The sequence below is a fragment of the Nerophis ophidion genome, linkage group LG07 (genome assembly GCF_033978795.1).
Source record: "Nerophis ophidion isolate RoL-2023_Sa linkage group LG07, RoL_Noph_v1.0, whole genome shotgun sequence".
In the NCBI taxonomy this organism is placed as follows: Eukaryota; Metazoa; Chordata; class Actinopteri; order Syngnathiformes; family Syngnathidae; genus Nerophis; species Nerophis ophidion.
In genome coordinates this window covers 56,859,627-56,876,242 of record NC_084617.1, presented here as the reverse complement: position 1 = coordinate 56,876,242, position 16,616 = coordinate 56,859,627, and the positions used below count along the sequence as shown (strand labels likewise).

The following is a 16,616-nucleotide window of genomic DNA, read 5'->3' as shown; positions in this document are numbered from 1 at the left end:
AATTAAAAATGTCGAGCAAAGCGAGACCAGCTTGCTAGTAAATAAATACAATTTTAAAAATAGAGGCAGCTCACTGGTAAGTGCTGCTATTTGAGCTATTTTTAGAACAGGCCAGCGGGCTACTCATCTGGTCCTTACGTGCTACCTGGTGCCCGCGGGCACCGCATTGGTGACCCCTGGTATAAATGATCTTAGACACATGTCTTTTTATTGTCAGAATCTCATTTAATTGATTGATTGATTGATACTTTTATTAGTAGATTGCACAGTTCAGTACATATTCAGTACAATTCACCACTAAATGGTAACACCCGAATAAGTTTTTCAACTTGTTTAAGTCGGGATCCACGTTAATCAATTCATGGTAATGGTCAACCAGGAACATATTTTAATGTGTTAATTGAATGCACTACAATTATTTTTTACAGTTATTGTATTTTGGAGTGACATTTGCCAGCGAATACACCAGTCTCTTCACTCATCTTACGTGTGCATTGACCTGATCACTGGAACAACGCACATCTCCTGCAGTTATGTAAAGTCCAAATACATTGCGTGACTCATCTGCGTAAGTAGAGCATTAATGCCAGTTAATCGTTATGATAGAGTTGTTGACAGCCCCAATTAAAACCTGAAATACTGTACAGTATTTTGGGGCGGTATGGTGTAGTGGGTAGAGCGGCCGTGCCAGAAACCTGAGGGTTGCAGGTTCGCTTCCCACCTATTGACATCCAAATCGCTGCCGTTGTGTCCTTGGGCAGGACACTTCACCCTTGCCCCCGGTGCCGCTCACACTGGTGAATGAATGATGAATGAATGATAGGTGGTGGTCGGAGGGGCCGTAGGCGCAAACTGGCAGCCACGCTTCCGTCAGTCTACCCCAGGGCAGCTGGCTACTGATGTAGCTTACCACCACCAGGTGTGAATGAATGATGGGTTCCACTTCTCTGTGAGCGCTTTGAGTATCTAACAATAGAAAAGCACGATATAAATCTAATCCATTATTATTATCATTATTATTATTACAGCCATTAACACCTCATTTAGTACAAAAAGTCAACACGATGGAAGGAATACTGCTCATTTTTATTTAAGATACACACAACCAGGAATGTATTACAATCCTTTTAAAATGATTATTTATTAAAACAGTGATGATAATAAAATATTTGTCATTGTAAAAATCTAATACATTATAAGCGCCTTAAAAAACTGCCTTCACAAATACAGGTGAAACTGTAAAGAAAATTGAATATCATGCAAAGATTCCTTTATTCCAGCAATTAGATTGCCCATCCATCCATTTCCTACCACTTATTCCCTTAGGGGTTGCGGGGGGCGCTAGTGTTTATCTCAGCTACAATCGGGCGGAAGGCAGTGTACACCCTGGACAAGTCGCCACCTCACCGCAGGGCCGCAATTAGATTGACAAAGTAAAAAGTAATATACAACATAGGCTTGTAACATGCAACTCAAGATATTTCAAAACTTCTTTTGATGTCATTTTGATGATTATGGCTTACACCTTGAATTGAAAATGTCAAAAACTTGGGTTTTCAGAAACTGTAGGCCATGATCATCAACATTATAACAATGATATGAGTTTATGTCAAATATTTAGTTAGTTTCACATTTGAAGTTGAATTGCTGACATGACTGGACTTTTGCATAATATTCACAAGTATACTATATATATATATATATATATATATATATATATATATATATATATATATATATACATATATATATATATATATATATATACATACATACATACATACATACATACATACATATATATATACACACACAAATGTGTGTGTGTGTGTATGTATGTATGTATGTACACACACACAACAAACACACACACAGAGTACAGGCCAAAAATTTTTGACACACGTTTTCATTTAAAAGTTTTTCTTTATTTTCATGACTATTAACATTGTAGATCAGGGGTCCCCAAACTTTTTGACTCCAAAAAATGTGTTTTATTTTTATTTTTTTTAAACTTGGGTCTTCCCGCGAGCAAGATCTCGAACGCTGGCGGGCCGGATCGTTTGGGGACCAATGTTGTAGATTGTTGCTTAAGGCATTAAAACTATGACACCTGTTAAGTGAAAACCCTTTCCTCTTGAATCTCAACGAGAGAATGTCAAGGGTGTGCAAAACAGTAATCAGAGCAAAGGGTGGCTATTTTGAAGAAACTAGAATGTAAAACATGTTTTCAGTTATTTCACCTGTTTTTGTTGAGTACATAACTCCACATGTGTTCATTCATAGTTTTGATGCTTTTAGTGACAATCTACAATGTAAATAGTCATGAAAATTAAGAAATAAAATAAAGAAAACCCATTGAATGAGAAGGTATGTCCAAACATTTGGCCTGTACTGTATATAAACATACAGTATATATGCGAACTACTTCAAACTAAGACTTGTTTATATTATTGTGGACATTTCAAGTACTGTTGTCACTCATGACATCGGAAAAATATATTTTTTTAAAACATATTGTACATGTTTTGGGCCTTAAGTGTTAAATTAAGTTCTATTCATGAATTACCGTCCAGTATTTGTTTCATTCTGTATTAATATTATGTTGTGGTGATTGATAAATATTCACCAAGCAGGACTTAAGAGTATAAACATTACTAAACAACACAACAAGAGGAAGTAACATGGGATACCTGGCGCAGCGCTTTAGGCTAAAAAGACTGCTGTACACTGCTGTACACTATCAACAGATGTCCGTCCAAAGTGGAAATTAACTTTTTTGGTGCACTTCATCAATAACACAGCTGTGGTTTCAGGGATGTGGAACGAAAACGCAAACCGGCAATGCTAACACAAAATGTGAGCATCAAAGCTAAAGATTGTAGCAGCGAGTGTTAAGTTGACCAACTTTTTGCAAAATGTGGTTTCAGTACATGGAAGGCCAGTTCTACCTAAGAGGAATTACCCAGGATGTGATGTGTGTGAAGTATTTCTATGTCATGGCCACGTTGTAGTGGCGGGCGATGGCCATCATAAGGACACTTGGAGGACCTGCTCAGTACTGTAGCCTACAGTAGAACACACTCCATGCTACCATAGTATGAAATGAGTGTAAGGTCTTTAATTATCTATGTATGTATTTAGAAGATCAAAAACAGTTTTTTGTTATGCTCCAACTATGAAAATATCATGTCCGGTACCAATTAACAGCAATAAACAAGGTATTGGACTGTAGCCAAGTAACCAAAATTTTAGACCAAGCTAAAAAGTTGTAATGCAGTGCAGTTGTACACCATCACAAGGTTGTAATCTGCATTGTATTGCTATCATGATACTGTTCCCATGTACAGAACCAGCATGAGTATTGTAGAGATACAGTGTTTAATTGGTGTACTTTAGGTGAAATCAATGTATATTAGATGATAAAAGATTCAAACAAAAACAATGTTTATAAGAGTGTAGTCCTACAGTAACTGCTTCATAAGAACTTGATTTGAAGGTACTTGATGACGCCTCATAACGTACTGAAGAAATCCCGCACCTGTGGATATAACATAAGAATTAGAGATGGGTACTATATACTCCAGTACATTTACATAAGTAACTTTTTTGAGAAATTGTTCTCGTCAGCAAAAGTTTAATCCGATTTTTGTGAAGAAAGAAACCACTTTTATTCCGTTGCATTGAGTTATATATTGTGATTTCTACATTATTTATATTATCAATATATTTATGTATAATCTTTTGTGGACTGAGACCTCTTCCAGCGGGCACGCTCACAGGACTTTGTTTCACCAATCCAACGCAAGCAGGAGTGATGTTTGATTCCGTTTCATCAGTGAAACAAAGCATGGACCGCACTTGAGCTACACAATGTAAAAAGTGACAATGCATGATTGTTTACCTTCCAAACTATGAAAAAACATGTTAATTATGTGCTGTCATCGGTGTCAGTAGAAATGTTCACATTTCAGCCTGCAACCATTCCACTTCCAACTAAAAAAAAACATGTTGCAGTAAGTTATGGTTGTATTTTTATGTTTTAGCTGTGAATACTGTATGCTAACATGAGCCGTGTTATAACGTCATGAGTGACTGTAATATGTGCATATTTCTTAACACATGTGGTAGTAGTCACTCTCCCTCTCACACGCACGCACGCACGCGCGCACACACACACACACACACACACACACACACACACACACACACACACACACACACACACACACACACACACACACACACACACACACACACACACACACACACACACACACACACACACACACACACACCAAATGTGGTAGCGTAAGTAGTATTAAAAAAATCACCCGTTTTTAACTGAAGACAGAACACAGTCTGACTAATTTTTGCTCTAACTTGAGTATCATTAGGAGTAGTACAGTAGTTACTTCCTGCTCTACCCACCTCTGGTTTGAATAGTAAGGAACAATTCTAAGGCCGTGTCCACACAGATACTTAATAAACGCCTACTTATCTCTGTGTTTAAGCCTTTTGTTTACACATAAACGCATAATTTTGTCCTTAAAAAATGCAGACTTCTGCAAACGCTGGCCAATGTATATAGTTCCAAAACTCTCTGCTTACTCTCAGCTAAGTGGCCTTGTGGTTAGAGTGTCCGCACTGAGATCAGTAGGTCGCGAGTTCAGACCCCGGCCGAGTCATACCAAAGATTATGAAAATGGGACCCATTACCTCCCTGCTTGGCACTCAGCATCAAGGTTTGGAATTGGGGGTTAAATCACCAAAATGATTCCCAAGCGCGGCCACCCCTGCTGCTCACTGCTCCCCAGGGTGGAACAATGGGATGGGTCAAATGCAGAGGGTAATTTCACCACACCTAGTGTGTGTGCGACTATCAGTGTTACTTTAACTTTAACGGCACACACTGAGACTTGCACTCCTCTGATGACGTCAATGTTGTGCGTTGTCATTTCCAGAGCTCAACAACACTGCCTTGATGCCTTTAAACATACTTCAAGTGGATTTACTGTACGTTTGAACGTAAACATGCTTCTATTTTCACTCTACAATGGCAAAAAAAGACACATCAAAATGGGCACTGCAACAATCCCGCCTGCACCAATGACAGTTCGCTGTTTTGGCTACGATTGCTAACGCACCTGCAACTGATGGGACAACTTTGACAAGCAAGACTTTTTAATTTGTGTCATTAGAAAGGTGCAAAAATATCTCATGTTTTAACCAGTGTTGAGCGACAGATCATGAAGTTAACTTATGTGTGTTTGTTTCCACTTGTGTAGATGGAGCAGGAGCGACCGTGCACGCCCATAGAACCAACCAGAGCGACTAAAAAAAAAAAAAAAAACTTGATATAGCTTCCTTCTTGTTAATTTTAAACTAGACAATGTACACTTTATTGCACATGCATTGATCATTAAATGCTTTACAATTCCTCAAGAGTTTTGCAGCGGCATACACACATACGTGCACTTTAGGCACTTAAACAAGCAAAAAGGTTTCCTCGGCTCGTTAGTGCTTCCTGGGTTTAGAAATAATTTACATTTCACTGTATATGTTATATATCACCATGTTGCTGATTATACATGCTACAATTTTGGGTTTCAAAAGCATAGACGTTCATGCGCGCTTTTAACACTAAAAATATATATTGATAATATTCTCAGGGCTTTGTGTAAGTGCAGGCTGGTTTTAAAGATATTGTACATGTCATTGTACGTCAACTAAACATTATAATAACAGAGGTGTAATGCCACCTAAGTCAGCTGTGGCTCCTTTTCCATGCTTCTGATTGGACAAAATGTGCATGACAGCAGGTGTTGTGCATAGACAGAGACAGTTTTCAAAGATCGTTTTCACCCCAAATATGCGTTTTTTAAACGCTCCATGTTTGTGTGGCCATGGCCTAACATCAACTGGCACTTCAGAAAAATGCATATTGTTAAGAGTATGAAGAGCGCCCTCTTGTGGTAAATGTGTGCATGTTGCAAGAGACAACCTCCCACCTGACTGATGAACTTCTCCTGTACTGTTGCGTCACTCTGAAACTCCACACTGCAATCGAGCTCCAGCACAGGAATCTTTTTCAATGTGTCAAAATGGATTCTGTCGGGACAGAGAGGGGAGGTTACACGCTACAATGCGGACGTTCTCGAAATGATTTACAGTTCATTCCACTGTAATTGTCTCATAACAGTGCCTGTTGTGGTAAACCTTTCATCATTTATGTTCTCATTTTGATATGGGACAGAACCCGCTTAAGTCTGACAGCTCATCAAGTCTTTGTCCACCGTGTTTTTATTAAATTAAATATCATTTAAAAAGTGCTTGCCAAAGGGGTCATTTCTATATGAAAAAAAGAAAAAGAAAAACATGATATGTCATATTATTGTCAAACTCCTGTTTGGTTTGTTTAGCTATGTATTTATAGCCTTGTCTGTACTGATGTATTTTTTTATTCCATGTTTTACCTTTGTGTTATAATTGTGTGCTGTACAAATCAAAACAGAAAGGTAAAACATGGAATGAGGGAATAGTGGCTGTTTCTACAACTGTACAAACCTTGACCACCTTATTATCATTAAACCACAACATAACACAACATTAAAACATGCACAGTGACTTCCTGTTCAGTGCAAAATAAGCATCAAACCATAAAGGAAAATATTTCATCTGGTTGTTTCCGAAATAAATCATGGAAAGAAATAAAAATATGCACAACTGGAAATCATCTACTATCACCCATTACCCAATATAATATACAGTTATTGATATAACAAAAGATTTATTGTTGTGGTTGTGTAAATAATTGCACGCCACCTAAGTGGAGGTGTTCACACTCGCATGTAAATAAGGTACCCAAAATATTAGCAACGACTCTTAATATGATGCCTTGCTGTTTGCTACACTAATATTGCAAAGCACAACCAAAATAATAAACAGTTAAATGCAAACTGTACATGGAAACAACTTTGCACTAGGCACCAGTTGGCTACTCACTCGGTGCTTTTCTCCACAAGCCACCTTTGGTGTTGTTGGTGTAACTTGTTGAGATAGTCCAGTTCCACGGTCTTCTCCTCCGGCCTGCCTCGCCGCTCCAGCCGCTCCATACATTTCTGAGAAATACAAAGAAATCACTTTGTTATTTACAAGGACTTCATAAATTCAGTAGTGCTAGCAGGAGAGATTGTGCAGACCTCAGGAGGAGCTTTGAGATATATAATGCCCTCTAGCGCCACCCGGTGTCCAAACTTTTCCACCAGGAGTGAGTGCCAATCCTGGTAGATGGCCCACTCTGTCGCGTTGATGCATCCCAGTTCATACATGTTTAAAGCAAAGATGTATCTGAGAGGGAAGAGCACACAAGTCAAAGTAATTCAGAAGAAAAAAAAATTCACAAATAAATTACACACAAAGTGCTGTAAAAAGACTTCATAAATTAGCAGCAACTGTTACATGCAGAGGTGGGTATAGTAGCCAGAAATTGTACTCAAGTAAGCGTACTGCTACTTTAGAGATGTATTACTCAAGTAAAAGTAAGGAGTAGTCACCCAAATATTTACTTGAGTAAAATTAAAAAGTACGTTGTGAAAAAACTACTCAAGTACTGAGTAACGGATGAGTAACCTGATTACGGCAACAAATAATGCACAAAAACATAAAAATAGCAACGAATAAATTCAGAGCCAGGAATATATCTTAAGCAACTAAAACAATAATTTATATTAAATAATAGTACATTAAAATACAATTAAAAAAATGGCACATTGAGCCACAATAACTGAACAGCACCAGAGGCTCAGTAGGCATTCATTGATTTGATTGATTGAGTGATTGAAACTTGTATTAGTAGATTGTACAGTACAGTACATATTCCGTACAATTGACCACTAAATGGTAACACCCCAATAAGTTTTTCAACGTTTATCAATTACCTAATAAATGACCAAATCGAGGTAATGTACCTCATATATACATACATACACATATCATTTATACACACAAACATCATGTATACACACACATATCATATATATATATATATACACATATTCCGTACAATTGACCACTAAATGGTAACACCCCAATAAGTTTTTCAAATTGTTTAAGTCGGGTCATGTGACCGCCTGGCTCTGTTTGATTGGTCCAACGTCACCAGTGACTGCATGTGATTGGTGAAACGCAGGCATGCGCAGATCCTACTTTGAAGCTCTGTCATTACCAAAACAAACATTAACAGATCGATAAAAAAAAGTAGCGAGTAGCAAGCTGAATGTAGATAAATGGAACGGAGTAAAAGTAGCGTTTCTTCTCTATAAATATACTCAAGTAAAAGTAAAAGTATGTTGCATAAAAACTACTCATAGAAGTACAATTTATCCCAAAAGTTACTCAAGTAAATGTAACGGAGTAACTGTAGCGCGTTACTACCCACCTCTGGTTACAAGTTTGTAACAACCAAATATCCCGATGTTGGGATTGTCTCAATCATACCAATACATGAATGAATGAACGTATAAACAGAATTTAGTTTGACAAAAATGTCCAACTCGAGTGAAAATTGGAGAAGGAGCATCCAAAATGTGCCATTTTAAGAAAACAACAAGTATTGTAGCAAGACACCAGTTTTGATTTATAAACCATATCAGAGGTGGCGACTTCTTCAGGTTGTCCCCTACCTTCCACCCGATTGTAGCTGAGATAGGTTCCAGCTCCCCCCGCGACCCCGAAGGGGATAAGCGATAGAAAATGGATGGATATCAGTATTATTTATTATTTAGTGGTTGTATCATACATATACTAGGAGTACATTTACGTACAGACAGTATTTAAGTACACACCACATATAGAAACTGTTCAAACTCCTCCCCTTCGATAGGAGTTACAAATCACGGTATGACAAAACAATCCTAAATAAGGACAGTTTCCTATGCAGACAAAGGGCATTTTCTTCCAAAAAGGCAAAATACCGCCCAGAACGTTATGACAACAGAAACACCACTAAGAGCTTCACATAGTTAATGAGTCAGATGTGATTTCAGGTGAATACAACCAATTCAAGTACTTGTTTATATTTTCAGTCAATCGTTTATATTTATCATTCACATTGAACAAGAGAGCAAAGCCTACCAAGTCAATTTCCTTGTGTGTTAATTAGAGATGTCCAATAATATCGGGCTGCTGATATTATTGGCCGTTAAATGCTTTAAAATGTAATATCGGAAATTATCAGTTTCAAAAAGTTACATTTCTGACTTTTTAAAACGCCGCTGTACGGAGGGGTACACGGACGTATGGAGAACTACAGAGCGCCAATAAACCTTAAACGCACTGCCTTTGCGTGCCAGTCCAATCACATAATATCTACGGCTTTTCACACACACAAGTGAATGCAAGTCATACTTGCTCAACAGCCATACAGGTCTTACTGAGGGTGGCCATATAAACAACTTTAACATTGTTACAAAAATGGGCTACACTGTGAACCCACACCAAACAAGAATGACAAACACATTTCGGGAGACTATCCGCACCGTAACACAATATAAACACAACAGAACAAATACCCAGAACTCCTTGCAGCACTAACTCTTCCGGGACGCTACAATATGTACCCCCCCCCCCCCCCCCCCGCTACCCTTTCCCCCCACCTCAACTACACCCCCCCAACCCGCCCACCTCAACCTCCTCAGGGAGAGCATGTCCCAAATTCCAAGCTGCTGTTTTGAGGCATGTTAAAGAAAATAATGCACTTTGTGACTTTAATAATAAATATGACAGTGCCATGTTGGCATTTTATTCCATAACTTGAGTTGATTTATTTTGGAAAACATTGTTACATCGTTTAATGCATCCAGCGGGACATCACATCAAAATTGGGCATAATAATGTGTTAATTCCACGACTATATATATATATATCGGTTGGTATCGGAATCAGTAAATAAAAGTTGGACAATATCGGATATCGGCAAAAAAGCCATTATCGGACATCTCTAGTGTTAATCATACTTGGCTAAACAAACTCAGTCTGATATTGTTGTTTCTGCTGTATACTATGTGAGAAGTTGCTAAAACTTAATCGTTGTACCTTTTTGACAGTGATATTCTCATCCTTGACTATATCCTGAACAAAAAAGAGGGTCTCACCAAACACTCGATGGATTTTTTTTGAGCCACTCCTATTTTTGGGATGTATGTTTGCTAGCAAAATGCGAATGGGGGCGTAACAGAAAATAATTGAGAAGCAGCAGGACAGGCAGAGGTTAAGGCGGAGAAAATGCGGTCATTTTGAATAATTTTATGTTTGTGTGCGGCCTGGTAGCAAATGCGTCACAGACAGGTACTGGTCCCCTGACAAAAGGTTGGAGACTGCTGTAGATATAACTAGTCACTGACCTGTCGCTGTATATGGAGCGCTCATAAACCTGCACTGGGGTCCCTTGTGATGAGAGCAGGTGTGCAGGGGGAGGCTGCAGTTGTGTTTTGAAGCGGGTCATGCAGGCATATGTCTGGAAGGTGTAGGACCAACGCTGAGGATCCCGGTACATCATATCCAGCAGGTTGCTCACGGTCTTCTGTGCAGATGCACCTGACGTCCCCTGTGAGAGATCATTTTGAATTAATCAAATTAGGGATGAGCGATATGGCCTTTTTTAAATATCTCGATATGTTTAGGCCATATCACAAGACACGATAAAAATCTCAATATTTTGCCTAAAACAGAAAGTGCAAGATTGTCAGAGACATTTTAAAACAAGCTATGAGTGCACTTTTGTGCATGATGTCATGAAAATGACATATCAAAACAACACTAAATTAAAGTGCACTTTTTGTACGGAACGCCACTACAATAGTTTGAAACAAATAAAGTGCACTTTTGTGCATGATGTCACACAAGATATTTCAATAAGTGTCAAATAAAAATGAGCTGCATAATAGGACATCAAATCACTATGTGGGAGGTTACTGCGGAAGTTATCTCCTTATGTTGTTCACTATTTCCTTCATACGGTGTTGATGTGGAAATGGTTGCCTCGGCATTTTGTTGGTGCGGCACTGAATGGAGATGTTGACATTGGAAGTAAGCACTCTTCATTCTCTAGCAGGTGACTTTTCAAATGATGCTACACATCAGCAGTAATGCTACTTTTTGTAGCAACGCTTTTGCCCCACACTTGACAAATTACGGTTGTCTGTTCGACATATTCCCACGTGATGCCAAACCACCGCCAGACGATGGACCCCCTGCTGTTTTTCTTGGGAATTAATTCTTCCTTCATTTGTTACCAGATTCGCACCTTCTTTCTCTCGTATTACCACTCGCACCACAGCTAACGTTACCAATGCTGCTACCTCTCTGCTCTGCGAGGGCGTATACATATGTGACATATGTAAGCAGGTGCGCCAGCTGTCTGTTGAGAAGGAGATACAAGAAAGAGTGGGAAGAGCCTGTAGTGTAATGCCAGCAGGTAAAAGCAACTGCGTGAGAACGTATACTCCAATATCAAGATATAGTCATTTTCTATATCGCACAGAGACAAACCCGTGATATATCGAGTATAACGATATATCGCCCAGCCCTAAATCAAATGAATAATAATATTGGGAGTAGGGCTGGGCGATATATCGATATATCGATATATCGATATATCGAGGGTTTGTCTCTGTGCGATGTAGAAAATGACTATATCGTACTATTAGAGTATACGTTCTCACGCAGGACTTTTAGCTGCGAGCGTACACTTCTGGCTCTCCTCGCTCTTTCCTGTCTCCTTCTCGCAGACAAGCAGGCGCACATTCTTAAATACGTCCCAAACTGTCACTTCATACGTCACATACACGCCCTCGCCAAGCAGAGAGGTAGCAGCGTGGCTAACGTTAGCTGCTAACGTAGCCGTACGAGAGAAAGATGGTGCGGGTCCGGTAACAAATGAAGGAAGACTTAATTCCCCAAAAAAACAGCAGGGTTTCCATCGTCTGGCGGTGTTTCGGTTTCAAGTGGGAATATGTCAAAGAGACAACCGTAATTTGTCAAGTGTGGGGAAAAAACGTTGCTATAAAAAGTAGCATTACTGCTAATATGTAGCATCATTTGTAAAGTCACTCGCTAGAGAATGAAGAAAATTTCACAACCTTAACAACATACCACATAGTGAAAGACAAATACTATTTGATTTCCTATTATGCAGCTCATTTTTATTTGACACTTAAAATGTCTTGAAATTTATGATTTGGAAATGACTTGAACGTTTGTGCCATTGCTTAATAACTTTAATAAATACACTTTTGGTCAATTGACTTAGTTGTGATTTCCCTCTCTGCATGAAAGTTTAAAAGTAGCATATATTAATGCAGTATAAAGAAGAATGTTTTAAAGGCCTAATGAAATGATATTTTTTATTCAAACGGAGATAGCAGATCCATTCTATGTGTCATACTTGATCATTTCGCGATAATGCCATATTTTTGTGAAAGGATTTAGTAGAGAACATCCACGATAAAGTTCCCAACTTTTGGTCGCAAACAGAAAAGCCCTGCCTTTACCGGAAGTCGCAGACGATGACGTCACCTGTTGAGGGCTCCTCACATCCTCATATTGTTTTTAATGGGAGCCTCCAACAAAAAGAGCTATTCGGACCGAGAAAACGACAATTTCCCCATTAACTTGAGCGAGGATGAAAGATTTGTGTTTGAGGATATTGATAGCGACGGACTAGAAAAAAAAAAATCAAGTTAAAAAAAAAAACGCGATTGCATTGGGACGGATTCAGATGTTTTTAGACACATTTACTGGGATAATTATGGGAAATCCCTTATCTTTCTATTAGGTTGCTAGTGTTTTAGTGAGTTTAACAGTACCTGATACTCGGAAGGGTGTATCCACGGGTGTCTTGAGGCCAGTGTCTGATTTAAGTCGACAGCAGCTGTATGGACGGCACAATATCAGCTGATCTCCGGTAAGTGGTGACGTTTTACCACAATTTTCTCAACGAAAAGTGCTGGTTGACATTTGGTCGGGATCAATGTTCGCTTGACCGCTCTGATCCATAATAAAGCTTCACCTCCGGGAATTTTAAACAAGGAATCACCGTGTGTTTGTGTGGCTAAAGGCTAAAGCTTCCCAACTCCATCTTTCTACTTTGACTTCTCCATTATTAATTGAACAAATTGCAAAAGATTCAGCCACACAGATGTCCAAAACACTGTGTAATTATGCGGTTAAAACCGACGACTTTTAGCTGTGTGTGTGCGCAGCGCTCATATTTCCAAACAGTCCGTGACGTCACGCGTACACGTCATCATTACGCGATGTTTTCAAGAAGAAAATTAAAATTGCAATTTAGTAAACTAAAAAGGCCGTATTGGCATGTGTTGCAATGTTAATATTTTCATCATTGATATCAGACTGCGTGGTCGGTAGTAGTGGGTTTCAGTAGGCCTTTAATGTATACACATAGAATCATCATACTGCTGTGATTATATGCATCAAGTGTTCATTCAAGGCCAAGGCAAAATATCGTAATATATATCGTATATCGCGATATGGCCTAAAAACATCGCGATATTAAAAAAAGGCAATATCGCCCAGCCCTAGTTGGGAGTAAGGATGCAGTCACACACCTTTGAGGGCCCGCTGTCAATGTTCTGCCACTGACTGACAGGTTCAGTCACCACCTCCCAGTCTTGACAGGCAGCTTTCAACAGTCGTGTGAAGGTTGACTTCCCAACAGCTGCGAACATTTATGAAGACACAACTTGTAAATGTTTATATGTTTAATACAACATGCGAACATTTATGAAGACATAACTTGTAAATGTTTATATGTGTTTAATACAACATTCTCAAACACTTACCAATGTTGCCCTCAATGGAAACCCTCTTCAGTCTACTTTGTCCGTCTTCGTTGGAAGAGGAAGAATGTGATGATATCGTTCGTTTCGCCATCGTGCTTCTGTATTGTTTTGGTTGTATAATTGCACGCAGGTAATTGCCAGACGTCTCAAACGGTCTCAAAACCTGCAGTACGCTAGCATGTGTTTTTGAGTTGTACACCCGATTAAAGAGAGAACACTTATGAACCAAAAGCATTGTGACTATAATTATATGCTAATAGCAACTATCTCATTTATCTTCAAACATGTTTTCGTCGACTTCGCCTGTATGCTAACTCGCGTTTCCATCTATTTAGCATCTATGCTAACCATAAGGCAGATAAACCACCTAAAATGTACTTTACCAGGGAACATATTAAGTTATACTGTAGATAAGCATTTACTTACTTATTGTCTTAAATCATAAGGTTATAACGTTTGCTTCAGCTGTTTGTTGATTACAACACAGATTAACCCGGAAGTGACCGTGTACTTCTGGTAGAATTTGCCTGTAGTTTCAGAATAAAAGGCGGTTGTAGTGGTTGCCAAAACTTGTCACCCCGGTGCGTTTCACTATTATGATATTCTAAATATACATATAGAAAGAAAAAAACAAAGTTTGGGCATGCAAAGTAATTGGATAGCAAAATTCTTTTTTTTTTTTCCTAACAGAAATGCCATCTAGAGTCAAAGCTAAGATGAAGCTTTAAATTTGAATAATGAACGATATGGATGGATTCATGTTATTTTAATATTTTTAAAGTGTAGTTACTTTTGCCAACCATTTTTAAGGAGGGAACGAAAGTTGACTTTTGGCGCATGCGCAAACGGATCAGGCTGCTCGTTCTATGGATGGCGACGGGATTTATGGCTCTTTGAAAGGAGCCGGATTTTGAAAAGCCGCTCCTTTTAATAGTTTTTGTTGTGAAAAACAAAACAAAAACAACCACTTTTGGCAATTATAAAATACATGAGGGTTCAGAATAATTTACATTTACACCAATTGGTGGGAACTCCTCAGAAATCCAGAAATCCATCCATCCATCCACCCATGCATTATCCCAGTGGTTAAAGAAGTTTCTGATTTATTAAATTGTATAACATTGCAAAATATTGCTCATTTGCAGTGGTCCTTCTTGAACTATTTGGAAAAAAATAGATAAAAATAAATAAAAACTTGTTAAAAATAAACAAGTGATTGAATTATAAATAAAGATTTCTACACATAGAAGTAATCATCAAATTAAAGTGCCCTCTTTGGGGATTGTAAGAGAAATCCATCTGGATTCATGAACTTCATTCTAAACATTTCTTCACAACAAAATAAATCTTTAACATCAATATTTATGGAAAATGTCCACAAAAAATTTAGCTGTCAATACTGAATATTGCATTGTTGCATTTCTTTTCACAGTTCATGAACATTCATAATTTGTTGAAGTATTATTCAATAAATATATTTATAAAGGATTTTTGAATTGTTGCTATTTTTAGAATATTTTTTTAAAATCTCACGTACCCCTTGGCATACCTTCAAGTACCCCCAGGGGTACGCTGACCCCCATTTGAGAACCATTGCATTATCCTACCGCTTATTCCCTTTGTGGTCGTGGGGGGCGCTGGTGCCTATCTCAGCTACAATCGGGCGGAAGGCGGTGTACACCCTGGACAAGTCACCAACTCATTGCAGCTCCTCAGAAATATTGACTATATTTATATTTTTGTTGTGTTGTCATTGTAAACTTCCACAGTGTGGTGCAACATACCGTTGATCTGTTTTGACGTCGCTATTTCGACCTTTGTAGCAGAAGAGCCTCTTAACAAAACAGGTAAAAAGACACAAATAAAATGTATAAAAGTATAAATAAAACTAGAATAAAAATTAGGCCATACAAACTTCTGCTACACTTTACCTATGGCGTGTATATTTAAACTACGACATAACCACATCGGAACGATGGACCAGAAAAGTGATTTCTAATACTAAAACATTTTCTTTGACTCTTATGTTTTAGTCCTTGTCGCCACATGCACATACAGCGAGGGCAACTGATTCAAAACGACTCCCAAAACAACGGCTCATCATTCACTTACGCCGTTTAAAAAAATGTATTCATTCTTGAATGTCACATCTCTATCCATCCATTTTCTACCGCTTATTCCCTTTTGGGGTCGCAGGGGGCGCTGGCGCCTATTGCAGCTACAATCGGGCAGAAGGCGGTATACACCCTGGACAAGTCGCCACCTTATCGCAGGGCCAACACAGATAGACAGACAACATTGACACTCACATTCACACACTAGGGCCAATTTAGTGTTGCCAATCAACCCATGTCACATCTCTACATCTCAGTTAATTGGGCAGTGACAAAGACTACAATTGTATCATTTGTGTGTCACCATTTGTGTAAAAAGGAAAGAATTTTTTTTTATTACCATTAAAAAAGTCTCCCAACGAACAGTTTGCAACTGCGAATTGGCTTTTGTCGTTTACTTAAAAAGTCGTTCTGAAGACTCATTTAAGACATCTCTACAGCTCAGTAAAATTGGGCCATGCCAAAGCCTTTGATCGTATTAATCACATCCTCTTGCTTGAAATAAAAATAAACAATTGCATAAAAAACGGCTCAGAAATTAAGTTTGCAACTGTAAATTGGCTCTCATTCAATTAAGAGAGTCGTTTACAAGACTCAACTCGTTCATGAATGTTACATTTCAACAGCTCAGTAAATCGGGGCA

At 38.5% G+C, this 16,616-nt stretch overlaps 1 protein-coding gene across 2 annotated transcripts; it reads right to left on the bottom strand.

Annotated features, from left to right (window-relative positions):
- Positions 1 to 1,067: 1,067 nt before the first annotated feature.
- dguok (deoxyguanosine kinase) lies at positions 1,068 to 14,384 on the bottom strand. Of its 2 annotated transcripts, XM_061906612.1 has the most exons (8): positions 14,286 to 14,384; positions 13,860 to 13,957; positions 13,626 to 13,735; positions 10,401 to 10,603; positions 7,200 to 7,347; positions 7,003 to 7,118; positions 6,009 to 6,108; positions 1,068 to 3,538 (listed from the first exon to the last, which is right to left on the bottom strand). In XM_061906612.1, the coding sequence occupies exons 2-8, from the start codon at positions 13,948 to 13,950 to the stop codon at positions 3,512 to 3,514; spliced, it is 795 nt and encodes a 264-aa protein (XP_061762596.1). In that variant the 5' UTR covers positions 13,951 to 13,957; positions 14,286 to 14,384; the 3' UTR covers positions 1,068 to 3,511. The 2 variants fall into 2 exon arrangements, with proteins under 2 accessions (XP_061762596.1, XP_061762595.1); XM_061906611.1 differs by having other exon boundaries at positions 13,860 to 14,380.
- Positions 14,385 to 16,616: the final 2,232 nt, after the last annotated feature.